The sequence below is a fragment of the Toxorhynchites rutilus genome, chromosome 1 (assembly GCF_029784135.1).
Source record: "Toxorhynchites rutilus septentrionalis strain SRP chromosome 1, ASM2978413v1, whole genome shotgun sequence".
Taxonomy (NCBI): domain Eukaryota; kingdom Metazoa; phylum Arthropoda; class Insecta; order Diptera; family Culicidae; genus Toxorhynchites; species Toxorhynchites rutilus.
Genome location: NC_073744.1, coordinates 31,279,463 through 31,305,102, shown reverse-complemented (window position 1 = coordinate 31,305,102; position 25,640 = coordinate 31,279,463). Strand labels below are relative to the sequence as shown.

Genomic DNA, 25,640 nt, shown 5'->3' with positions numbered 1-25,640 from the left:
ATGTATTTCTAAATTCCTAGAGGAACTGGCAGATTATTTTCCGGATCTTTCTCGATCCAAACGGAAAGAATTCCGTGCGTGTATGTGTGTGTGTAGCGGCTGCTTCGAGATCTTCCCGGGGAACCGTTTGTAGCATCACTCTCCTCCTGATGGATTCCCTTCTGGCCTAAGGTGCACAAACAGGCTCTTGGTGACACCGTTCATCCGCGCTTTCATGATAAATGAAGAGCTTCACCACAACAGCGACAACATGCTCCAATCGCTGTTCAATTAGAACTGAGTGGATTTCCGAGCGGCGCTCGCTTATATACCGATTGGTGATTTCAATAGCCTATTTTGAAAGCAAATTTAAGACTATTGAAACAAGTTTTTGGATCAGAAAGTAACAAGTATAGAACGCGTAGACATTTTATCTTTCGAATGAAGTGTTTATCATACCATTTCGTTCAGTTGTTTAGGAGCTATTAACACTCAAAATCTCGGTCTTCGGCGTAACGCTTTCGTTTTCGAAACTTTGATTTTACACCCCGGTATAGAAATGAAAGACGTAGTCCTACGTCAAAAATCGTTGTTTTTGCTGGTAACTGGCTTGGAAACTTGTTTTTCGTCTAAAATTTACAATTTTTAAAAGTTTTTCATCTTCGTCGCTGCTTGGCTGCGTATCGTAATCAAGGCAATTACATCATATTAGGAATTTGACATATCAAGATCCGCGATGTCAATGTTGTGCAAAATATTAGCTGAATTGGACTTTATTTACTAGTATCGTAGGCGTCAATATGTGAATTTTTTCACCCAAGGGAAAAATGCATTCGGGAGTTCAAAAAAAAATATGCCAAATGTCTTAAAATTGACAAATGCGTGACGCTAACCTTTCCGCCAGGATGAATATGCCTAACAAAATTGTGGAATGTTTGTGTATTTGAATTCGTTTGAATTCGTAGTGCTTGATTATTGAAAACATGGCAACACCCCGATCAGAGCTATTTGCTTTCTTTTTTTGTTATTTCAACTTATTTTTTGTAAATTTATGAATTCCACTAATCCACTTTATTTTTCAATCGCTTCCAACTATGGATTCTTCAGCATCCAGTTATCTCTTCTTTTACGGTTACCTGTGATTCCTGCCCCAAGCCGACTGTATCATTAGCATGTGTTTTTAGGTGTCTTCTTAGCGTTGAAGAATGCTTAAATGCTTTGGGACAATGTGGACACAAACAGGGACGTTCACCTGCAAAGGACCCTGTTGAATTATTCATTATAGGAAAACATTTTTACCAACCCGTATGAATTCGAATGTGCCGCTTTAACGTTGCGGGATCCATAAACGCATTCGAACAATGTGGACAAGAAAAGGGACGTTCACCTGCAAAAAAAAACATGGTGAATGGTTCATTACAGTAAAACATATCTTCCGACCCGTATGAGTTCGAACGTGATGTTGAAGCGCTGAAGAATCCGTGAATGCTTTGGGACAATGTGGACACGAATAGGGACGTTCACCTGCGAAATAATTACCCTGTTGAATGATTCATTGTAGGGAAACATTTTTACCAACCCGTGTGAATTCGAATGTGCCGCTTTAGTGTTGCAGGATCCATAAACGCATTCGAACAATGTGGACAAGAAAAGGGACGTTCACCTGCAAAAAGAAACTGGTTAATGAGGCATGATACACTATTTACGTAAGGCCGGTTTTTGGACTTCCTACCTATCATCCACTATGTAACAATAAGTAACGCTAAACAAAACCCCCTTTCCCTTAAATTACGTAATCCCATTTGAAATCAAAACGTTCCAATATTGAAAGTTTTTTCCAAACATTTCGGTATTCCATACTACGTAAAAGTAGGTAATCAATAGACCATTTTTCCATCTCATTATTTCATTGATTTACGTCGTTCGTGGGTTTTCTTTTACATCCTGCATGATTAGCGTGTCCGTTTTTGCATCAGTCTTACGTTTCGGTTCTCCTCCCGGTGGATCGGCACGCTGTCGAGAATCTGTTGCTTTCGAATGACCAGCTGGACCGCACCCCATACTTCTCAGCAATGTTGAGACTCATTACGTTGGAAGCCACGCACAATCAAATTTCGGACCTGTGTTGAGATTGTCTCCCCACCCATTTTCCGGAAGATTCCTCAGTATCATAAACACTATGCACGAAAAGTTGACTAAACAACTGAGAAAATTACATTACATTCAAATTTTGAAATTTAAAACCGGCTTCGTGTCTTCTAATCTGATAGAGATTACACTAACGAGTAGGGAACCCAAATTCTAACCCTAATTTGAAGTCGCTACCAGACCAAGAAACCAAGATTTCCTTCCTTCAGCATACTCGATAAATATCATTTTTACCGCTTTCATGTCGAATTTCTTTTGGTACTCGAACAAATACCTCACAACCAAAAACTCTGAGGCGGCTGAACGATGGTTTCTTATTATGCCACATTTCGCAGGGTATCTTCTCGATCGTTGAAGATGACAGCCGATTCTGTAGGTAATTTGCTGCAAATATGATTTCTGCCCAGTACTGCTTACCTAACCCCGCTTCTACTAGCAAGCATCTGGCCATTTTCATCTCACATCTGTTCTTCCTTTCTGCACGTCCATTCTGCTGAGGTGAATAAGGGGCTGTCAACTGGTGTAAGATATCATTATCACTAAAAAATTTCCTCAATTGTAAATTACAAAATTCCCCTCCACCATCCGCTTGGATCACCTTTGGAAAATGCCCAAATTGTGTTTTCAACAAATATTCCTTCACCTTGTCTGCAGTTCCAGATTTAGACTTCAAAGGGTAAAGCATCGTGTATTTACTGTAGTCGTCCAACATCGTCATATAGAACCTGTTTCCGCCTGGCGTCGTAACTTCCATCGGATCTCCCAAATCCGAATGAACAAGATCGCCTATCGCAAAATATTTACTTTCCGCTTTCTTTAGGAATGAAATACGGCTCATCTTCCTTAGACAATAAATCTCGCAAACACACTTAACACCGCACTTCCTCATTTTCAGTCCAAATCCCAGATCATCACGTACGATTTTCTTCACTTCGTCAAAGTCTCAATGACCGAAACTTCGATGCCATAAATGTTCACACAATTTTGAATGTCCGATTTCAACTTTCATAGCTTGTTCCGGAAACAGTTTCAAACGATACAATCAACGTCACTTCGCCGTTTTTCCTGACTTGGCAGCCCTCATTGTCGAACAAAATTTTGAGAGATTACCGGCACATGGCACATGGTGGTTGAGATCCGTCATGATTATGCTAACTCCCGGGAAAGAGGTGTAATCCGACGTTCAACTCGATTGAAAGCACTGCGTCCTGGAACACATGTAGCAACGAATATTGCATCAAGATTCAACTGATTCAAATGATGACTCGCCATATCAATAGGCTTTTTATAACTAGTTCATGTCTGGTCCTTCATCTGCATTAATTATGATTACTGACTTTGTTATTCCTTGATACCCAATAACCCCGAATTCAGGCAGATCGCACACCTCTTTGAAATCGAATACATGAGCAAATCCTTTCAAAGAACAGTGCCTTTCTTAACGAACTGCAACATACCAAGGTGCTCTAGGTTTATTCTGCATTCTGCGATAACAGATAGAATAAGCATATACTTAACAACCATGACAAAATCATGATACGGAAGATTAACGCGATATTCGAGTTGAATTAATCGGTGCCTGTTCGGATGACTAAATATTTTACGGCATCACTTTTGGAGTGGCTCAAAACTGAAATTATATTCATTAATTCTCGCGTAACTTTTGAAAAGGTCCAATGTAACATTTTCGTCAACTCGAGAAAAATGAAGTTGAAGACCCGAACATTATTCCGCGAATTGTCTTCAAAGGTATCGATCTTTATCACTACTTTTACCACTAGCAGTCAATAATAACTCTGAAAAACCAATCGTAACAGTTGTTCCGTGATTTGAGCTTAAATTTGAAGCCTCGGAGCGAAAAATGTTACTTTGGACGTTTTGACTGCCCCTGTTTGCACATTGGACATATTACGTTTCACGATAAGAATTTGAAACTAACTACTTAAGAACAATCGAAACATCAGCATTTCATTCTAAAGACAGATTATTATTGTCATCACTCGTTGAATTGCACTGACATAGATAACAACACCTGAAAGAAACAAAAACTCAAAACGACCGAAGTACGACTTCGTGTTGTTTTGATTGCTTTGTTACTTCGGACGTTTCGAGCGTCGGAGAAAAGAGGCGTCTGAAGTAACAGCCGAGTGCTTAAAATCCGAATCTGTACATTGGATATTTTTTGCATCGGCGATTAAAAGATGAAGAAGATAGATACGTAAACGATTGTTTTTGTAATGCATTCAATGATTGAAAACTAATAGCGTGAATCCATTAACTCGATTTGTTTACATTTGTTACATAGGACCTTTTCAAAAGTTACGCGAGAATTCATATTTTGTTTACACCCTGCATTTGCATCACTTACAAAAAATAGTTTCCTCTCCCCTTACGATGTTTAGCCTTCCTAACCTGTTTCCACTGTTACTCCTTTCTCGCTTATTTTTCCCTATTATTCCTAATTTATCCACCTTATCACTCCTAACTCTGTTCCGATCGAAATACTTAATACACTTAATAATGTGCGATTCACATAGAACGTTACGGAAAAGAACATCCACGTTCCGTCAACGTCTCCTCCAATTCATACATGCAGTCAATGCTTGCACCAGCACCGTCACGTAAAATGTGAAATGTCGCCATCTACAACAATTTAAATTGCAATGCCCTCTATCGAATTAGCTTGCTTAGAATCAGTTCTAAATATAGAAAAATTCAATGAAAATCATTAAATTATATTAATGCTTAAACTCCGTAGTCCCGACCCTTATTCAACAATAATAATATATAACCATTTTTCTCGGCCAGTCGCGAATGATTTTGACTTCGAAATTGGGAACTAAGAGATTTGTTGGCATAAAAAATACAACCAAAATCAAAACAAAAGCCGAGACAGAAAGCCCAGACAAAAATCCAACGAACCGTCCGTCTCCGTCAATTATTCTTTTCTACAAATCCTGCCGGTCGTTTTCGTTGAACGCATGCTGACGGGTCGTTACGTTGCCGTTGTATGTGAATGCCCACATTCCGTTTTTCCTGCCAAGATCGGGTCGATGAAATGTCAACAATCGACCTCAAATGCTGCCACCTTGCAATCGAGTTATCGACCTTTCATATGCATTCATCGAACAACTTGACGCCACTTTTTCGCCAACATGTGCAAGGCGTCGACCTGCTTGCAGCGCTGCTTTCAGCACTGCTTGCTGCTTGTTTGTATTGGTTTGTTATTGAAAATGAAAAGGAAATACATTGATCGATTTTAATCATTTTATTGAAAAAAAAAATAATAAAAATCCATGTATAATAAAAATAAGGTATATAATGGAATCGGTGCATCCGGGTTGTCTGGATTGACGATTCAAATCCGACTGAGTACATTGATGAATACCTCCTTGCCCTTGATGACACAGATATGTGGCTGAGGAGGATTCTTCAATGTGCGTGAAGCACGGGATCTCCGATGGGGAAAATTGCTCGAAATACTATCGATGGCCAGGACCTGCTGTTGCTGTTGATGCTGTTCCCCGGAATAGCACCCTGGACTTAAAGGATACTGCTGCGGGAAAGCTGATGCTGTTGGCTGGTGTGACAGAAGTGGAAATAAGCAATGTGGTGATGAGGGAAATCATCTTTCTCACTCGCCGATTGATTGAGTCGGATGTATTCATAGCCGAAACAAAATAAAATGATTAGTAAGTGAAAAGCAGAAATGAATTCCCTACTCACCAGTTGTATGATCCGGATAAAAATGCGAACATTAAAATATCATGCGATTACGTTCGCTTACCTCACCTATTTTCATTCTACTATACAACGGAATCAGTGCATTCGGGTTCTTCCGGGGTGGTAATTCAGCTGAGCAAGTTGATAAATACCTCCTTGTTGAGTTTTCGTGTCTGAAGAGGATTTTTGAATGTGCGCGAAGCACGGAACCTCTAATGGGGAAAGTTCTTCGCAATACCATACCATGGTCAAATTCTGCTGCTGCTGCTGTTAATGCTGTCCCCCGGCATTGCCAACAGGGGTTGTAGGTTACTGCTGCAGGAAAACGGATGTTGTTGGCTGCTGTGATAGAAGTGGAAATCCGCACTGTGGTGATGGGAGAAATCATCTTTCTACCTTACCGATTGATGGAAGCAAACGAGTCGAATGTATTCATAGCTGATAAGACAAGATAAAATAATTAATAATTAAAAAGCCGAAATATATTTCATACTCACCAGTTGTATGATCCATTTGTTTTTGTTTGAGATGACAGTTTAGCGGAGTGGAAAAAAGAACCACCAGTGATGCCATTTGGTTTGTTTAATTATTCAGTATTTCGACTAACGGACTATCCGCGTTGACGATATTGGGGAATAGGCATGACAGTATGGATTTGCAGAAGGAATAAATACACTTTTAAAATGAAAATTATGAATGAACATGATTTTTCCTTAATCAAATTAGTACTCTATGTAAGTGAAAATCACCATTGCCTGCAAGTGGTGAAAAAACGTCATAAAAAATATGTTTGAAGATAATTTTATATTATAATGACAAGTTTTTTTGAGAATATCTGAACGTCTATAAAAAATAATTCAATTTAGGGTCATGACAACTTAAAGTACGTGGGCACCCACAATCCAATCGACGAAAAAAACATCGACCTAACAACGACCGTAACGCTGTTACCTATTCACGATGACGACGATTAGGTATCGACATCTGGATACGGCATTAGTTTGAATGAGGCAAACTATTCTCTATCATATTAGTCGGCCCGAATCAGTTTTTATTTGCTAAAATTTGTATGAAATTTTTTTCTTGGCATAATTTTTTCAACTTAAAGTACGTTGTCATGACCCTAAATTGAATTATTTTTTATAGACGTTCAGATATTCTCAAAAAAACTTGTCATTATAATATAAAATTATCTTCAAACATATTTTTTATGACGTTTTTTCACCACTTGCAGGCAATGGTGATTTTCACTTACATAGAGTACTAATTTGATTAAGGAAAAATCATGTTCATTCATAATTTTCATTTTAAAAGTGTATTTATTCCTTCTGCAAATCCATACTGTCATGCCTATTCCCCAATATCGTCAACGCGGATAGTTCGTTAGTCGAAATACTGAATAATTAAACAAACCAAATGGCATCACTGGTGGTTCTTTTTTCCACTCCGCTAAACTGTCATCTCAAACAAAAACAAATGGATCATACAACTGGTGAGTATGAAATATATTACGGCTTTTTAATTATTAATTATTTTATCTTGTCTTATCAGCTATGAATACATTCGACTCGTTTGCTTCCATCAATCGGTAAGGTAGAAAGATGATTTCTCCCATCACCACAGTGCGGATTTCCACTTCTATCACAGCAGCCAACAACATCCGTTTTCCTGCAGCAGTAACCTACAACCCCTGTTGGCAATGCCGGGGGACAGCATTAACAGCAGCAGCAGCAGAATTTGACCATGGTATGGTATTGCGAAGAACTTTCCCCATTAGAGGTTCCGTGCTTCGCGCACATTCAAAAATCCTCTTCAGACACGAAAACTCAACAAGGAGGTATTTATCAACTTGCTCAGCTGAATTACCACCCCGGAAGAACCCGAATGCACTGATTCCGTTGTATAGTAGAATGAAAATAGGTGAGGTAAGCGAACGTAATCGCATGATATTTTAATGTTCGCATTTTTATCCGGATCATACAACTGGTGAGTAGGGAATTCATTTCTGCTTTTCACTTACTAATCATTTTATTTTGTTTCGGCTATGAATACATCCGACTCAATCAATCGGCGAGTGAGAAAGATGATTTCCCTCATCACCACATTGCTTATTTCCACTTCTGTCACACCAGCCAACAGCATCAGCTTTCCCGCAGCAGTATCCTTTAAGTCCAGGGTGCTATTCCGGGGAACAGCATCAACAGCAACAGCAGGTCCTGGCCATCGATAGTATTTCGAGCAATTTTCCCCATCGGAGATCCCGTGCTTCACGCACATTGAAGAATCCTCCTCAGCCACATATCTGTGTCATCAAGGGCAAGGAGGTATTCATCAATGTACTCAGTCGGATTTGAATCGTCAATCCAGACAACCCGGATGCACCGATTCCATTATATACCTTATTTTTATTATACATGGATTTTTATTATTTTTTTTTTCAATAAAATGATTAAAATCGATCAATGTATTTCCTTTTCATTTTCAATAACAAACCAATACAAACAAGCAGCAAGCAGTGCTGAAAGCAGCGCTGCAAGCAGGTCGACGCCTTGCACATGTTGGCGAAAAAGTGGCGTCAAGTTGTTCGATGAATGCATATGAAAGGTCGATAACTCGATTGCAAGGTGGCAGCATTTGAGGTCGATTGTTGACATTTCATCGACCCGATCTTGGCAGGAAAAACGGAATGTGGGTGCTTTCATAAGAATTGCATGGTAGAGTAACTGTCGTAACGTGACGTAACGGGACATGAACGTGACGTGGATATTGTATGTGAATCGCACTTAGGGCATCCGCACCAATGCGTTACTATTCAAGGCTTCTAGTCTCGAGTTTTATCCGTTGCCAATTTATTAACACGTCGATTTGCGCACCCGTCGTTGCTATAGTATCACTTCTTTTTCGCATCGCAGGTTGCTAAATACGATTGCTATTACTAGAAGAAATGACAAGTGTCAGTTGATTCTCTTTTCGTCGCGTTCATTTTTTGGTAGATAAATGTAATATATACACTTCCGAAATAATACTTCAGAGCAAAATCACAAAAAAATGAACACAAGACGAATGAAACCCACAACAGATATTTGACATTTCTTGGAAATAGCAGCACGCGATAGCAACTGAGCCACGGTTGCTATCGCGTCGCCAAATTTGTTAACTCACTATTCACCGAGAGGCAGATTACTATTTCCCACACCTGAACCGCAACCACCAGTGGGGTTGCTGCGTTATGGTGAGGGTTGTCAAAATGTCTGTAACAACGCTTTGGTGCGGATGCCCTTAGGGCATCCCCTAATGGGCACCTTACACGATCAACCGGATTGACAATAAGTGTCTTCAATATCGTGACAGCTAGGCTTTCAACATCTGATCTAACCTCAATCAATATTTTTCCACCTTACACGGTCAATATCGCCCTCAACCCGAGACAACGAAAATATCCGCGATGGCTAGTGGCGACATTCGAGTTTGGGATCCAAACTATTCTCTATCAGATTAGAAGGCTAAACGGCAATTTTCAATTGGTAAAATTTGAATGAAAATATCTACTTGGTATTATTTAAATAGTTGAAGCGCGTAGTCCTAACCTTAACTTAACCTACTTCCTCTGAATTTTCAGATATTCCTACTAAACAGTATTATTATAATATAACGTCAATTTCAGACACAATTTTTGTATGGGATTTTCTCATCACTTGCAGAAAAAAAGTGATTTGCATTCACATAGAATACTAATTTGATTCGTAAAAGTTAATTTTCATTCATAATTTACACTTTAGAATTCGGTTTTTCTTCTCAAAAATACATCATAATACTCGTTTCACAAATACAGACTGTTCCTTTCAGTTTCAGAGATGCCAGATTATTTTAGTTTGCGAAAATATATGCAAGTTATTTTATCTGCAAGCAAATGTTTTTATTCCATAAATGAGACTATGACAGTAGAACCCCGATTATCCGCGAGCGGCTTCGTGACTGCGAGTTCCATAGTAAATCAATAGGCCTTTCCGGAATTTGTTAGTGAGTGGTAGGCCCATGCTCATTTGTTGTGGTCATGACTTTTACATTATTTAGCCACTGGTGTACACGACCTTATAGATGGATAGTTGATTGATTTTTGTATTGATAGAACATAGTTTTTATGTTGAAACATCTCTTTTCGTGTTTGCATTTTTTTGTCCTTTAATGGGTCATCGCGATATTCGTTAATCGCGGTGAGTTTGCCCGACTATTCCGCGGATAATCGGGATTCTACTGTAGCTTGAATTAACACATGATGTTTTTTTCATCTGTGATTTCCCCAGATCTTCTCATTCTCCAAATTTTATAGCGGAGTGTGAAGAAACACACACCCCGCTCACTAGCGCAAAGAATGACCGAGTTCAACGTTAAAAAATTCCTAAAACGTTGTTAAGTTTCATCCACTCTCTCACCATCATTGTCAGTTTACTTTGAAGTTTTGATTTGTATCGTGAAAAGTACCGTATTTTGCTATTCAAAGTATCGGTTTTCCAAACCAAAAGCTTCCATTTATGATTCCTACAATTTCAGTAGTTTATAAATTTTAATTGCAATCGCAAAAAAGACTAACAAAAATTAAATGTGCGCTTGCATATCTGGCAACTCACTCTGGAAGTCCGTGAGGTAAAACGTCAACATCATGCATCTATATGAAATGTCACGATATTGATGCTCGAAAATCAGAAAATCCGGATTTCTGCGTCGTCGGCCATGTTCAGCTGTCATTATGCTCTCAAATGTCATCATATTGTCAATAAAGTTGACCGTGTAAGGTCCGCTTAAGATAAGGGCACCCGCACCAAAGCGTTGTTACAGACATTTTGACAACCCTCACCATAACGCAGCAACCCCACTGGTGGTTGCGGTACAGGTGTGGGAAATTGTAATCTGCCTCTCGGTGAATAGTGAGTTAACAAATTTGGCAACGCGATAGCAGCCGAGCCAAGTGTTGCTATTTTCAACAAATGTCAAACATCTGTTGTGGGTTCCATTCGTCTTGTGTTGTTTTTCTGTGATTCTGCTCTGAAGTATTATTTCGGAAGTTTATATATTGTGAATTTACTTGACTGTTGGATTCTGATGTCATTTCAGCTGCCTGTTTAAATCTTCGCTTTTTTCGAGGGGTGATTGAATTCATGGAAAACCCATACGGATCACCCCTTCAACTTTGTTCAAATGTCAAAAAGCAAGTTAAAAACAAGCCATAAATAAATTAACTGATTAAATAGTGTTCTGAAAAAAAGGTTCGATATACAATTTTACGGTTGGACTACAATAGTTTTCCTGTATTTTTTTGTAATAATAAATATTTATAGATTTCCAGAAGGCGGTTGACATTCCGAACAAATTTTTTGGTGAGGATGCTGGTTTTCGTAATTTGAAGCTCCTGGAATCAGGTCATGATAGTGACGGCTATGAAAATACAGAGAGAAACAATATAGTAAGAAAAAATAACAAATCACTACCATCTAACTTTCATTCTAAGGAAACCAGTGATACAAACTCTATTGTTTCAGGATTTGAGTGAAGATCCAGCTGTAAATTTTGGACCAAAAGAAGATTTTACATTCGTTCATTTCGTACACAACATTTATCGAACCCGACGTACAAAGAGATGGGATGTGAGATGGACAATGGAGCAGACTGCGGATATGACCGATATCATACATCCAAAAGAATGAACACAGAAAGACTAAGAAGCTATACACATTAAACGATTTGAGAATAAATACCAAGTTGTTATCAAAATGGCGTTAAAGTTAACATTCCGTTGAGAGTACATCACATACATTGTGGAAAATAGTGAGCAAAAAAACTGTATTTCGAACAAAAAGCAAAAGCAGGAGTGCCAGCCACTCAGGAAATTTCCAATTGCATCAAACAGTTGAGAGCAATATACTCGCACTGCATTGCGTTATACGCTTCGTGGGAAAAGTGGACGAATTACATCCTTGTGCAACCGGGAGATGTGTATTCAAAGTTAATGATGGAAGCTCCATATCATAGTCTACAATTGGTTTATTATATTACCGACAGTATTTTGTCATCTAACGATATTTTGTATGAACGAACTGACTCCCTCGTTATGAAAGCTTCGTTTGTTCATGCACAGATACAAGAACTCAAAGTGAGAAATTTCGGTTCATTGTTGGATCCAATGAATTCTTTGGTGCCGCAAAAAAACGAATTCAGAATTCAGAACATTAACTTCTGTCCTATAATTCTGGGTATCCTCGGTTTCACATGATTTCTCTATTTGCAATGGCAACTTCGCCAAGAAGCAAGAGCTGATGAAGATCCCATTGGAAACAGCTTAACTCATATTTTTTTTTTTGTGTAAACTCGTATCCGCATAGTTTCTATCCAAGAGTTTCGAAGTCATTCCATATGCATGTAGTATAGAATCAAGTTCATCAGCTAGGTTCGTTTGTCTACATCATGCTTTCGGAAAGTCGTTTGCTACGTCTTATTATTCCTCCTTATTCATGAATTATGTTCCAGTAACAAATTCTTGATTTGCACTTCGCGTAAATCGTGATAATCCCAGGAAGTGGTAGCCTTATGAACAATGATATTATGTGTTTATATTAGCCCGACGATGCTGAACGTTTTAAGAATTGAATTTTGCATGCTGTTATCATTCATTTAAATCTCACGAAAACACGATAGCAGAGAAGAGAAGTGGAACTTGAGAGAAAAAAGTGGCAACGATTTGTGGCAAGAAAATGTAAACAGTGAAATAATTGACAGATGGTTTACGCTCTAAAAATTGAACATATTGTTAAGTTGTCTCTAAGAGGGTGGGAGACATCATATATAAGGTGGGAGGTTCGTATATAATGTTAGCATCATCATGATAAACACGGCGAATGGGATAGAAATTATGAACTGAAAATTGAATAAAATATACATATACACGCTGAAACGCTGTGGACAAATATTATAATGCATTTTTATCGGCTTATGTATAATGCATTATCAAAATAAACCCATATGTATTGTAATCATAACTTGCTTTTCTATTCATAACAACATTTATGGTCGTATTCCACCAATGATGACAAATGTGTAATTTACGAATGAAGCTTCGCCATAGAAACTGAACATTGAAAAAAAAATTAAAATGTGGTAAGAGCATCAGTTGAAATATTTTAAAGCATTCTCATCGGAATAAATTGAATGATACAATAATTATACGACTAAATAATGTATGTACGCTTAAAAAACAACTTAAAAATATGATTTCTGAATAAATTTCTTTTTTTTCAGTTTCGAACACACCCCGTAAAAAGCCATTTTTTTTAAATACCCTCTGTTGGTATTGTATCTAGAAGTTACAAGGTAATGAAACGTTGACGTCAATTAGTTTTTAGTAAACAGCTTTTTAGCTGCCGTGGAAATTAACACCAAACTATATACTATATATATATTCCATGCCAATTATTGTTCGTAATTGTTCTTTATAGTTTTCATTCAAGGGCGCTAAATTTTTTTATATTTTTTCTCGAAAGCTGAGGATTTTTTAGACAACATATCCAAAAATGTGTCCTTCTTCGTTTTTAAATTATGATTTTTCAAATTTAACCGATGGTTCAAAAAATCATGTTTCTCCTTTTTTCCAAAAATTACGTTTTTCAAAAATTCATAACTTTTGATCTACTGAACCGATTCAGATAATCGACATAGTTAATTCAAGTCAATAATTTCACACTTGCAAAAAAATATTTTTTTATTTATAAAAAAAACATACAATTATTAATCAAGAAAACAAAATTAATTTTTTTCGCAAGTGCAATATTTTTCCAAAAAGTTCTAGGCTTTAATTTGATATATCTATCATCTGAATCGCTCTAGCAGTTCAATTGTTATGAATTTTTGAGAATAGGAAAAAGGGGAAGAAATTAATATTCCGAACTATCGGTTAACTTTAAAAAATTATAACTCAAAAAAGAAAAAAAGAACAAAAAAAAAATTTGAGTTAAAAATCCTCAGTTTTCAAGAAAAAAAATATAGAAAAATATAGCGCCGTTGGTCCCGAAACCATGTAAACTATAAAAACGGATACAATCAAGAATTACAAGAAAAAAATTCAAATTTCTTGCAAGTTTGACATTTTTTCACTAAAAAGACTAGCTCATTAACTTCAATTTGATGTATCGATAATCTGAATCGGCTTGGTGGTTCAAAAGTTATGAGATTTTGATAAAAGTCATTTTTGGGAAAAAGTGAAAAAAATCGAATCACCCCAGCAAACATTAAATCGTATTACTTTGCATATGATAAGTTACATAAATTCGTATCAAATCACAATCGCATAAAATATCAATCAAAATATCGATCATGTATATCTAAACTCGCATAAAATGCAAAAACACGATTTTCCATGTCATCGATGGATTGAGTGGTAACATTGTCGGATCAAATCGCATATCAGTCCAAAAAGCATCGCATATCGTTATATACGGCTTTATATGCGTACACAATATGCCATATACGTATATAGCCTCCACTTTTGCGTGTATCTGCTAGTTATATGCATCATATATCATACAAATGTGTCTTGGTTGTATGTATATCGCCTCCAATTATAGCTATTCATACGACTTAATGTTTGCTGAGATCCAACAAAAAAATAATACAGGTTCAATATTTTACCATAAAGAAAACAAGCCACCAATTTTCACGAAAATCTGAAAACCACTATATCAGTTTGGCATGGAATGGCTGCAATAATACTGCAGTAATACTGCAATAGTTCACAAATTTCAAAGTTCGCGTTTTTCTTGTTGTTTTTCATGTCTTTTAGTGCGGCCATAATAATAATTAAGATTACTGCATTTGGATTGATGGTAGAAATTATCATTAACTTCCTTGAATAGTGGATGTGATATAATCCACTTTATATATGTATATATATTAATAAATATTTTCAAACGAATACATTTGTCAAACAAACTGCAAAACTAAATACTTTTATACTGTGCCTTAATTTTTTGATTTTAACGTTCAAAGACTCTTCGATAAAAATGGCATTGAAAAACTGAGTAAAACTGACATACAATTATGACGGATGATTGCTTCTTGATTGACGCGTGCTCCAACTGGCGAACTGCCTATTAAAAGGCACTCCAACTAAAAAAGCGCTATAAAACTACTATAAAACTGTGAAAAATATATAAAAAATATACGAAGACTCTTTTTGTCGTTTATGAGTTTGTTTTTTTCTAAGTTACTACTAGGCATGTTTGCGGATTAATGGAAAGATATGATATGTTGATCCTTGATATGAGAATGAAAGTTAACAATTGGAAAAAAAAATTAAATTCATGTGAATGGAGACGATTTTTGTGTACAGCACATGCCACGTGGGCCTTTTGCTGATTAAATAAGTAAGATTTCTTCCAAAACGTCATAATTTTACAACCATTGAGTCGATTTCAAAAATCGTAATATCAAATGAAATCTTATTCTTCTATGAATCAACTTCAATCTGTCATTCAAACAAACTCAAAAATTAAATACTACATAAAAACATTAATTATAAAGTTTAGAGAATTTGCGACTTAATTTTCTACAATTCGCTCTTTCACACCAAATTTCTATCTTGTCGCAATTTCAAACCTCTTAAAATGATAGGTCAAAGAACGAAAAGCAGGAAAAATTAACAAATAATGGGGGGTAAATAATAAAGCAAAGGTAATCATGGATTTTTAATAGATTAATCTCATAAAAATATTGAAAAAAACATTCCTTTTTTAATTTCTCTTTCAAATTTTGATAAAATTGCACAGAATAGTTAAATAAGGGCAATATTAATATTTGAATAAACTTATGTAATTATAAACATGTTTATATAAACCTTCCCATCTTCTCATTTTTCATTAAAGACCTTGCGTCAAGACAGCTAGAAATCCATACACTCTCAAATCAAGTGTGCCTGAAAAAATTATATTCTTCACGTAAACAAGCGATGAAAATGTGGACACTTTTTAGTTAGAGAATTGTATGGAGTTCCACTGCTGTGACGATAGTATGATTTGTCACATATGACATATTTATCTGTCAAAAGCAAACGCGACTATTTTTACGACCGTTCCAATCGCGACTGTTTCGAACCGTCGTGTCCAGTTAGGGAATAGACGCACAATATTACATTTATCTATCAAAAAATGAACGCGACGAAAAGATAATCAACTGACACTTGTCATTTATTCTAGTAATAGCAATCGTATTTAGCAACCTGCGGTGCGAAAAAGAAATGATACTATAGCAACCGCGATAGCAACGACGGGTGCGCAAATCGAAGAGTTCATAAATTGACAACGGCTAAAACTCGCGACTACATTGGAGGCGAATGAACTGCAAAGTTTAAAGCCTCTTAAAAACAAAGAAACAAACAAACTCGCGACTAGAAACCCTGAATAGTAACGCATTGGTGCGGATGCCCTTAGGCAGCGGTTACACTGGATGCAGAAAAGTGATCGCACGAATTGTATGCAATAGTGAAAGTAAACAACCACATTGAGTTGCATTGGTGTGGTTACATTGCTTCCCCTTTGCTTCGTTCGAATTCGTCAGCTTCTATCGAACAAAATTGTTTGTTTCTATTCGTACAATCAAATTTTCGTGCGTACTCCGATCCAAAGTAACCTTAGCCTTAGGCGGCTCGCACACCGGAGCAATAAACAACTAGCAAACTGCAATACGCAATATGCAACAGGAAACATATTTTGTTGTTCTTCGCATACCAGAGCAATAAAAACCCCCGACATTATGCAAACAATCGGCTTAATGTACGAAACTTGTCAAAATATGGGCGATAAGTTGCTCTTCAACCGACACGCCGTGTTGCTAGCGACATGTGTTGCTCTGTAAAGGCGACAGCGATATCGTATTGCGTCGGTATGCGAGATCAACAAAGATTAAATGGAAAAATCCATTGGCGATAATATTGCTTATTGCATGTTGATAGTTGCTAGTTGCTTATTGCTCCGGTGTGCGAGGCGCCTTAGGCGGCTCGCACACCGGAGCAATGAGCAACTAGCAACTGTCAACATGCAATAAGCAATATTATCACCAATGGATTTTTCCATTTAATCTTTGTTGATCTCGCACACCGACGCAATACGATATCGCTGTCGCCTTTACAGAGCAACACATGTCGCTAGCAACACGGCGTGTCGGTTGAATAGCAACTTATCGCTCATATTTTGACAAGTTTCGTACATTAAGGCGATTGTTTGCATAATGTCAGGGGTTTTTATTGCTCTGGTATGCGAAGAACAACAAAATATGTTTCCTGTTGCATATTGTGTACTGCAGTTTGCTAGTTGCTTATTGCTGCGGTGTGCGAGCCGCCTTAAAGCTCCCGTTTGCATAATCTTGCCAAAACCCTTTTTATTTATTGTTTCTTTTTTTCTTCTTCTCCTATTCTTCCCTTGTAAATTCGCTTCCACTTTTGAGCCGCCTTGTCAGATATCAGTAAAGTGCGAGTCACATACAACATCCACGTCACGTTCACGTTCCGTCCCGTAACGTTGCGTCAATTATTCTTCCAAGCAGTTCTTATGCGAACATTCACATACACCGGCAAAGGCAACTTCGACTTGCCGTTGCTGGGATATGTGAATGCTTCAATAGGAATTTCATGGTCGAATAATTGACGCAACGTGACGTGACGGAACGTGAACGTGACGTGGATGTTGTATGTGAATCGCGCTTAACTTTCACCGATCCGTCACACGAAAACGGTACTCACCAATTACACCGACTAGCTACAGTCGATGTCCGGTTGCGTGGACAGTGCCTGCATTTTGGCCGCTATTTGGCCCATTTCAAACCGAGCTCTGTCATATTGGCTCAGGAAACATACCTTGTTCGGACTCAGAATCAAAGCCAGGTGCTCAAGCATATAGGGGCGTGTTATTTCATTTAGGTATTCTGTCCATAACTCCCTCCCACACACACGCCTCCATGCCACATTAAGTAACACAACCTCCATTCCCCTCAACCTCTTCATGCATTACGTAATTTGTGCATGACGCCTTACTGTAAAACATATTTACCTACCCGTATGAGTTCGAATGTGCTTTTGCAGCGATGAAGAATGCACATATGCTTTGGGACAATGTGGACACGAATAGGGAAGTTCACCTACAAAAAAAATCTGGCCAATGGTTCAATCCAGTAAAACTTATTTACCAACCCGTATGAATTTGAATGTGCCTCTTTAGCGTTGCAGCATCCATAAATGCATTCGAACAATGTGAACAAGGAAAGGGGCGTTCGCCTACAAAAAAAAAACTGGTGAATGATTAATTATAGTAAAACATTTTCACCAACCCGTATGAGTTCGAATGTGCTTTCGAAGCGGTGTAGAATGTATATATGCTTTGGGACAATGTGGACACGAATAGGGACGTTCACCTGCAAACAAATCTGGTAAATAGTTGATTACAGTAAAACATATCTACCGACCCGTATGAGTTCGGATATGCAGTTGGAGCGGGGTAAAATTCGTAAATGCTTTGGAACAATGTGGACACGAATAGGGACGTTCACCTACAAAAGAATTACTCTGTTGAATTATTCATTTTAGGGAAACATTTTTACCAACCCGTATGAATTCGAATGTGCCGCTTAAGCGTTCCACGATCCCCGAATGCATTAGGACAGCGTGGACAAGAAAACGGACGTTCACCTGAAGGAAAACTTCTGATGAATAGTTCATTGCAGTAAAACTTATTTATCAACCTGTATGGGAACGAATGTGATGTTTGCGCGTTGAAGGATTCCAAAACGCCTTCGGACAATGTGGACAAGAATAAGTAGGATGATCTGCAAAGGAATTACCCTGCTTAATTGTTCATTATATTAGAAAATAATTTACCAACCAGTGTGAGTAAGAATATGTTTTTTGAGCGTTGTATGATACTTGAACGCTTTCGAACAAACCAAACAAGAATAGGGACGTTCATCTGCAAAGAAATGATGCTACTGAATGGTTTAGTGAATAGTATTTTTTTCAACCAACCTGCATGAATTCGTACGTGCAGTTTGAGTCTTGATTTTGTGTTGAATGTTTTATCACATTTTTCACATTTGAGTGGTTTCTTTCCTGAAATAGATGATCAGTCAATGTACACGAAAAATAACACCACATTCTTACCCGAGTGTAACTGTATGTGGTCTTTCATCAATACCTCTCCCTTATTTTGTTTGATGTGCATTACGGCTTCCTGTGAAATTGGCGCAAAGCTCACCTCAACAATGTTATCATTATCCGATAGCTCGTGGTCATCTATCATTAACTCTGGTTCCATCTTGATATCTGACGGTTCGGCGTTGGGTAAAATTTGGAAGCAGCTCTCGGGAATTTTGTGAACGGTTATAAATTCTTGGCGACATTTGTCACACGTTGTATAACTACTCAATTGGGAAATGAAACAGTTAAATTTCTGTAGGATAGTTTTCAGTTTCTGCTCTTGATGTTGAGTGGGGACCATCGTGTGATGGAATTCTTTATTGCATATATCAGTACAAAAGCTGCACTGCTCACTGTTGAAATGTAAGATAGTCGATGATCAGTGTCATGATGTTTATGCTCGATAGATTGAAAGGCAGTTGTTCGTTGAGAATTTTCGAAGCATTCATGTACGTTCGTTAATCACAAAAAAATTATGTTGAAAACAGTGTAAATACCTCACTTCCTATCATGCTATTCATTCATCAATGTAATCGAAAGAAGAATAGTATTCAAGTTATAGGGAATATATGAAAAAGCATCACCATAAACGTACAGGTTGTTGCTAACAAACGCCATCTCACTTCAACGAAATTTCATTTATTCAAATGAATTTACAAAACTGCCCAATCGCTAACCCTTTTTTTCGTGGGCAAAACAAAACAAGATTTTTTTTGTGTTTAACGTTGTTAATCTTTTGAGCCGCAATATAAGCCGCAAATAAGTAAATAAACCAGGGATGCCAAAAGATTTTCTGTACTATCTTCGAACGGGACGACAGGAGGTCTTCACATCAAAAAATGAAAGAAATCATAAGGGACCGTCCACATAACACGTGCACAGAAAAGTCAGAAAAAGCATATTCCAATTTAGATTAGTTCCATTATATATTTTATGTTTCTATTAAAGAATACAAAAAGTGAAGTAAATAAATTTTAAGTTTAGAACAAAAAGGCTCAGTGGAGCCATCCTTCTTTCGAGGTAAGGCAACATTGTTTCACTTCTGGGACTAGAGATGGGCGAGCGCTCACGAGCCGCTCATTTAAGCCGGTTCGTCAGGAAGAGCGTACGACCCACGGTTCATTAAAAATGAGCCGCGGCTCTCGAATGAACGGCTCTTAAATGAGCCATGGGTCTTTTGTGAACCGTGGTTCATTTAAGAGCCGTTCATTCGAGAACCACGGTTCAAAAAAGAACCGCGGTTCATAAAAGAACCGTGTTTCTTTTAAGAGCCGGCTTTTTGGTGATGAACCGTGGATCGTATGCTCGTTCTGACGAACCGTGGCCTGCGGCAGTGCGGAAGAAATATATGTTTCCCATGTTGCTTTTTAATAGGTTTTATTTGGCTGTTTGTATGTTTGTAAATGTTGGCGGATTACATATTTTCTTGAAACCCCATAAATATGGGTATCAAATGAAAGGGCTTGATTAGTAGAACACAGTTATTTATGAAAAATGGAAATCCAAAATGGCCGCCATCCCAAAATAGCGAAATATGTATTTTTTTCGAAACCCCATCAATATGGGTATAAAATGAAAGGGCTTGACTAGTAGAACACAGTTATTTATGAAAAATGGAAATCCAAAATGGCCGCCATCACAAAATAGAGAAATATGCATTTTTTTAGAAACCCCATCAATATGGGTATCTAATGAAAGGACTTGACTAGTAGGATACAGTTATTTATGTAAAATGGAAATCCAAGATGGCGGCAGTTACAAAATGGCAGACTACAAATTATGTCAAAACCCCATCAATATGGGTATCAAATGAAAGGACTTGACTAGTAGAACAAAGTTATTTACGAGAAATGGAAATTCAAAATGGCCGCCATCACAAAATAGCGAAATATGTATTTTTTTCAAAACCCCATCAATATGGGTATCAAATGAAAGGGCTTGACTAGTAGAACACAGTTATTTATGAAAAATGGAAATCAAAAATGGCCGTCATCACAAAATAGCGAAATATGTTTTTTTTTGGAACCCCATCAATATGGGTATCAAATGAAAGGACTTGACTAGTATATTTATGTAACATGAAAGTCCAAGACGGCATCGGATTATGGTTTCATCATATACTCAACGATTTTATTTGAGTCTCAGTAATGTTTTATATAAGGAATTCCCAGACTATTTTGAGCAAGAGACCCCTTTATAGAATGAAGTGATATCATCGACCTCTATAGCCAAATTTCTCTAAAAAATTTATCTTTTTCTCGTTCATACAAAATACTTATAGGCATAAAATTCAGTAAAAATCAAGTAATTAATAATTATTAATACAAATTACAACATTAATATTTCTACTAAAATATTTGTCATTCTTATAACAGGTTGGTTCATGTAACATTCTACCCTAAGGGGTCAATATCGATCTCTTCTAGATTCATCTACAAAATCGAATTTTACTCGTGGTGTACTTGCATATCATAGGGCGCTAGTACGCTCAGAAAAGTAGTGAAATTATTCGATGTGGACCCATCGAATTGTTTGCATTTGGTCCATTATTTTGGAAATTCAATCATAGGCAAAGGGGTTAATGAAGAAAGAGGTTACTTGTCTAATAATTTCTTAGCTTTCAGTACATTATTTGTTTGTTTTATGTTGAATCACAATGAAACCGTTTAACTTAAGTTTGTTCTACTTATTTTTCAATAATATGTTTGCTACAAGAGCTCATTTGTTACAACGTCTTTGTTAGCCAGCTAACGACCAGCTGTTCGAACAATCTAACAGCAACATTAATAATTTTTCATGTCTTTGGGAAGCAATCATATTATAAAGTTTTTGCACCAAATAATAGCTTAATTTCTTAGCTACCAAATACCATCAATTTAATTTCGAATAACTTTATTGGGCAATAAATTCGATTTCAAGCAATGAAGTACGGAAGAAGTTTCAATTTCAATAAAAGAAACCTAATAAAATGCAAAAATACCACAGCACTTCTTCGATGAAAAAAACATACATTGTGATGTAGGACAAAACCATTCGATTAAACCTCCTATAGAAAAAATTGGTGGAAAAATAAAATGTTCGATAGATCAAATAATGACATTTTGTTTCTGTTGACTAATAACCAAAAAATCTGCGACCGCAGCGCATTCAAGATTTATTACTTCGAAAGATTTTTTCATTTGTTTTTGCATTTCCTATTGTGAATATTCATATGCATCGATAAATTTATAAAATATTGATGAAAAGTTACGTTTTCGTTCGCAATAGCCTTAGGTAATGGCGTTCCGTACAATTTCGAATGTGGTGGAGCTGGCAGAAATCATTGGGACAAGGAACGATGGTTTCAATAAGATTGTTGGTGCGAGTATTCTTCCGCCAGTCCCGGTGGGCCATCTCACTGATGAATATTCCAGCTCAATGCTGAGAAGTACCATAACTCTATAATAATAAATAATAATAATAATAACACGTTTTTAAAATTGAAATTATGAATGAAAATTAACTTTTCCGTATAGACAAAATTAGTATTCTATTGCAATGAAAAACACTTTTTTGCAGGTGGTGAAAAATTCTCATACGAAAATTGTGTTTGAAGGCAATTTTATATTCTAATGGAAAGTTTCTATAAAAATGTCGGAAATGTATAGCGTTATAGTCAGGAATTAGTGTTTCGATTAGTTAAATAACATGATGTAGAAATTTTCATTCAATTGTTAAGATTTTTAAATTGCCTTCGTTCCTGATGATCTGACAGAAATTACACTATCGAGTTTGAGACCCGAATTAAAGGTCGTCACCAGACGCAGACACTGTACCACTGTCATCACGAATGTGATCAACGAGAGTGTAAACAGAAATGAATAAATGAACCTAACGATTGATTCTCATTCTAACAATCCTCTTCAAGTACAGGGTGAAAGAGATGGGAGTAGCTACGCTGTGGATTTTGCCTTCGGGATACATTAGTGTGTAAAAGTATGTAGGAATGAGATGCAAATCAAGCATTGAGCGTGTTCCTTCAACAATTAAATCTCCCGACTGATGATTCGTCATGTTCATGTTCGTCATGATGATCAGTTCCCGTGATTATAAAAAAGCTGTGTAATGAATTGATTTCGGAGCTGGTAAAACGATTTGCAGATCTTGAGTCAGACGAATTGGTAGCCCAATCAATACTGCTAGATCCGCGCTTCAAGCAGTAAGGTTTTGGGGATAATATAAAGTACAACAATGCATACCAGTCGTTGATAAGGACGCTAAAAATGACATCCATAGAATACACGCCTGCAGAACCAGCACCAATCGTTGGTGATGAAGCGCGGTCATCTGTATGGGAGGAGTTTGATGCATTGGTTGGCAATCTTCAAGCTCCACATGATCCAGAAGCTGCTGCAATAGCTGAGTTAGATAAATATTTAGTGGAGCCATATTTGCTGAGAACAAGCGACCCTTTGCTTTGGTGGGAGGAAAGGAAATCTATCTATCCGCGGCTCTACGAAATTGCTTTGAAAATATTATGTATTCCGGCGACTTCAGTACCATGTGAGCGAATTTTTTCGAAAGCAGGACAAGTTTGTAGTGAAAGACGTAGTAGACTTACGTCAGGAAACATTGAAAAAATAATGTTCATAAATCAAAATGTTTAATGAAGATTTTTTTAATAGAAATATATATGAGAAAATCTTCTGTGAAATATTATTTTTTCTATTCTCTGCACTAATTATTGTTTCAAGCTTAATTTTTTACGTCCCATACCCGAATAAACTGCTTCCTGAAAAGAGCCGCCGAGCCGCTCAAATGAGCCGGCTCTTTTCATTGAGCGCACGGCTCTGAGCCGCTCACTGAAATGAACCGTTTTGCCCATCTCTATCTGGGACCAGTAGCGTAAAACTGGTTTGATGGTGAGTAACCACTGTTTTTTTTTTCTATTTTTCGATTTTTTAACTAACATTTCAACCTAACATTGTCCAAGATGTTTTTTTATCGCTCGTAATTTTTTTTCGATTCCATTTTGTAGTCTTGATTTTCCCCCGCAAACATCTGCTTCATAATATCACCTTTACATACAGTTTACTATGAATCAATTTCACGTCAAACTAATCGGTCGCTGTCTCGATCCTGCCAGATATTTAATTTACCACTCAGTGTCGCATTGGAGAGGATTTTGACCTGTAATTGGACATTAGCGCGATGAGAATGATACAGTGTTGACGTCTGGTGGCGACTTTCAGTGTGGAGCCATAATTTGGGCCCCGAACTCGATGTTTACAAAAATATCCAATTAAAATTGTTACACTACAGGTCTGTCCAATTAGCTAAATGTCGCATTCAATGTAGCTTACTGTATACGCTGGAGGATTTTCAGATTACAATTTTCACTGTAATAAAACTAATACTCATAGCGACTGATTTTTTTTTAAAGAGGATATCCACAATCGTAGATTTCGAAAATCACAGGCTAATTGTCTATAAAAACACAATGTTGTCGACATTTTGTTGCAAAATCATTTGATTTTCTAGGGAAAATTAAAAAAAAAACTTTGAATTGACAGAATCGGGATGATTATCCTATGCATTATCCTTTCAACGCGCTTACGACTGAACAATGGATCCATGAGAAATGATACATCCTGCCAACTAGCACATGTGCGATCTATAATTTGCGTTGGCGGCAGCTTCGTATTCCGAGTTTGGGAAGCGTCAAACGTAATGATACATTTTCAGATGGAATGAACGCGTTTTCAAAATAAGTATTATATGTAAATGAATATAAATATGAATAAATTTGCAAGTTCCATACGATGTTTTTTTAAATATTAAATACAGTAGTTTATATTTAATACGACATGCTCGCTCAGTGTCGTGTCGTGTCATTCGTGTCGCATTACAGATCTGTCCAATTAGCTAGATGTCGAATCAGAGGTAGCTTACCGTACATTGCCCATCGACCATTATTTTATTTTTTCAGACAGTCTCAGCTCAATAGAGGCAATCCGCTCAATGAGGGTTGAATGTAGGTCGTGATTTCATTCGCGTGATATCTCGGCTTATGTCCAATCACTACAACCTAAACGCGCATCTTTATCGCATTGGGCTCACAGCAAACAATCTTTGTGATTGTGGCGATGGCTACCACGACATCGAGCATGTTGTCTGGTCGTGTATCCGGTTCCATGCTGCCCGCTCTCAGCTCTCCAGAGCATTGAGGGCACAAGGCAGACAATCGGATATCCCCGTCCGGGATATCTTAGGTAGCCGTGATCCTGATCTTCTGCTCCATCTATACCTGTTCCTCAGAAACGCCGATGTCAACGTTTAATGATGTTTCCTTCGTTGTGTCCTTGATTCATATCCCTCCTATCCGATCTATAAACACACTCTTTACAGATACACGGGCCGAAGGTTGTGCAGTCCACTGATGATTCAACAAGAGCCAAAGGTTGTACCGCTCATGACAACTCTACACGAGCTGATGATTGCGCCGGCTAGTGATCATTCTATCCTGGATTCCTCGAGTCGAGAAAGACGCACCACGCTAGATATGGGGTGCAGACTAGGGGGGCGT

General features: G+C 37.4%; 1 protein-coding gene and 3 long non-coding RNA genes across 8 annotated transcripts; 2 read left to right on the top strand and 2 right to left on the bottom strand.

Moving 5' to 3' along the window:
- Positions 1-951: 951 nt before the first annotated feature.
- On the bottom strand, positions 952-19,851 carry LOC129761977 (zinc finger protein 501-like). 5 transcript variants are annotated; one of them, XM_055759865.1, is made up of 14 exons: positions 19,671-19,850; positions 19,040-19,428; positions 18,905-18,988; positions 18,765-18,848; positions 18,625-18,708; positions 18,488-18,571; positions 18,349-18,432; positions 18,214-18,297; positions 18,077-18,160; positions 17,941-18,024; positions 1,559-1,642; positions 1,420-1,503; positions 1,283-1,366; positions 952-1,231 (listed from the first exon to the last, which is right to left on the bottom strand). In XM_055759865.1, exons 1-14 carry the CDS (start codon positions 19,691-19,693, stop codon positions 1,083-1,085), a joined length of 1,485 nt encoding a protein of 494 aa, XP_055615840.1. In that variant the 5' UTR covers positions 19,694-19,850; the 3' UTR covers positions 952-1,082. The 5 variants fall into 5 exon arrangements, with proteins under 5 accessions (XP_055615840.1, XP_055615849.1, XP_055615860.1 ...); XM_055759874.1 differs by having other exon boundaries at positions 19,573-19,827; XM_055759885.1 differs by having other exon boundaries at positions 19,040-19,588; positions 19,671-19,782.
- Positions 5,381-6,945, bottom strand: LOC129761999 (uncharacterized). The gene is made up of 2 exons (XR_008740521.1): positions 6,348-6,945; positions 5,381-6,288 (listed from the first exon to the last, which is right to left on the bottom strand). It is a non-coding gene; the product is annotated as an uncharacterized LOC129761999 (long non-coding RNA).
- On the top strand, positions 6,750-8,309 carry LOC129761993 (uncharacterized). Its single transcript, XR_008740519.1, has 2 exons — positions 6,750-7,342; positions 7,402-8,309. It is a non-coding gene; the product is annotated as an uncharacterized LOC129761993 (long non-coding RNA).
- On the top strand, positions 10,868-11,548 carry LOC129762001 (uncharacterized). Its single transcript, XR_008740522.1, has 3 exons — positions 10,868-11,114; positions 11,187-11,311; positions 11,388-11,548. It is a non-coding gene; the product is annotated as an uncharacterized LOC129762001 (long non-coding RNA).
- Positions 19,852-25,640: the final 5,789 nt, after the last annotated feature.

Excerpts from the sequence above, each read along its gene's own strand:
- LOC129761977 (XM_055759865.1), bottom strand. The coding sequence starts at position 19,693 with ATGGCGTTTGTTAGCAACAACCT. Across the intron at positions 18,989-19,039 it reads CCACATACAGTTACACTCGG|GAAAGAAACCACTCAAATGT; the intron begins GTAAGAATGTGG and ends CATCTATTTCAG. Across the intron at positions 18,025-18,076 it reads GCACATTCAAATTCATACGG|GTGAACTTCCCTATTCGTGT; the intron begins GTTGGTAAATAA and ends TTTTTTTTGTAG.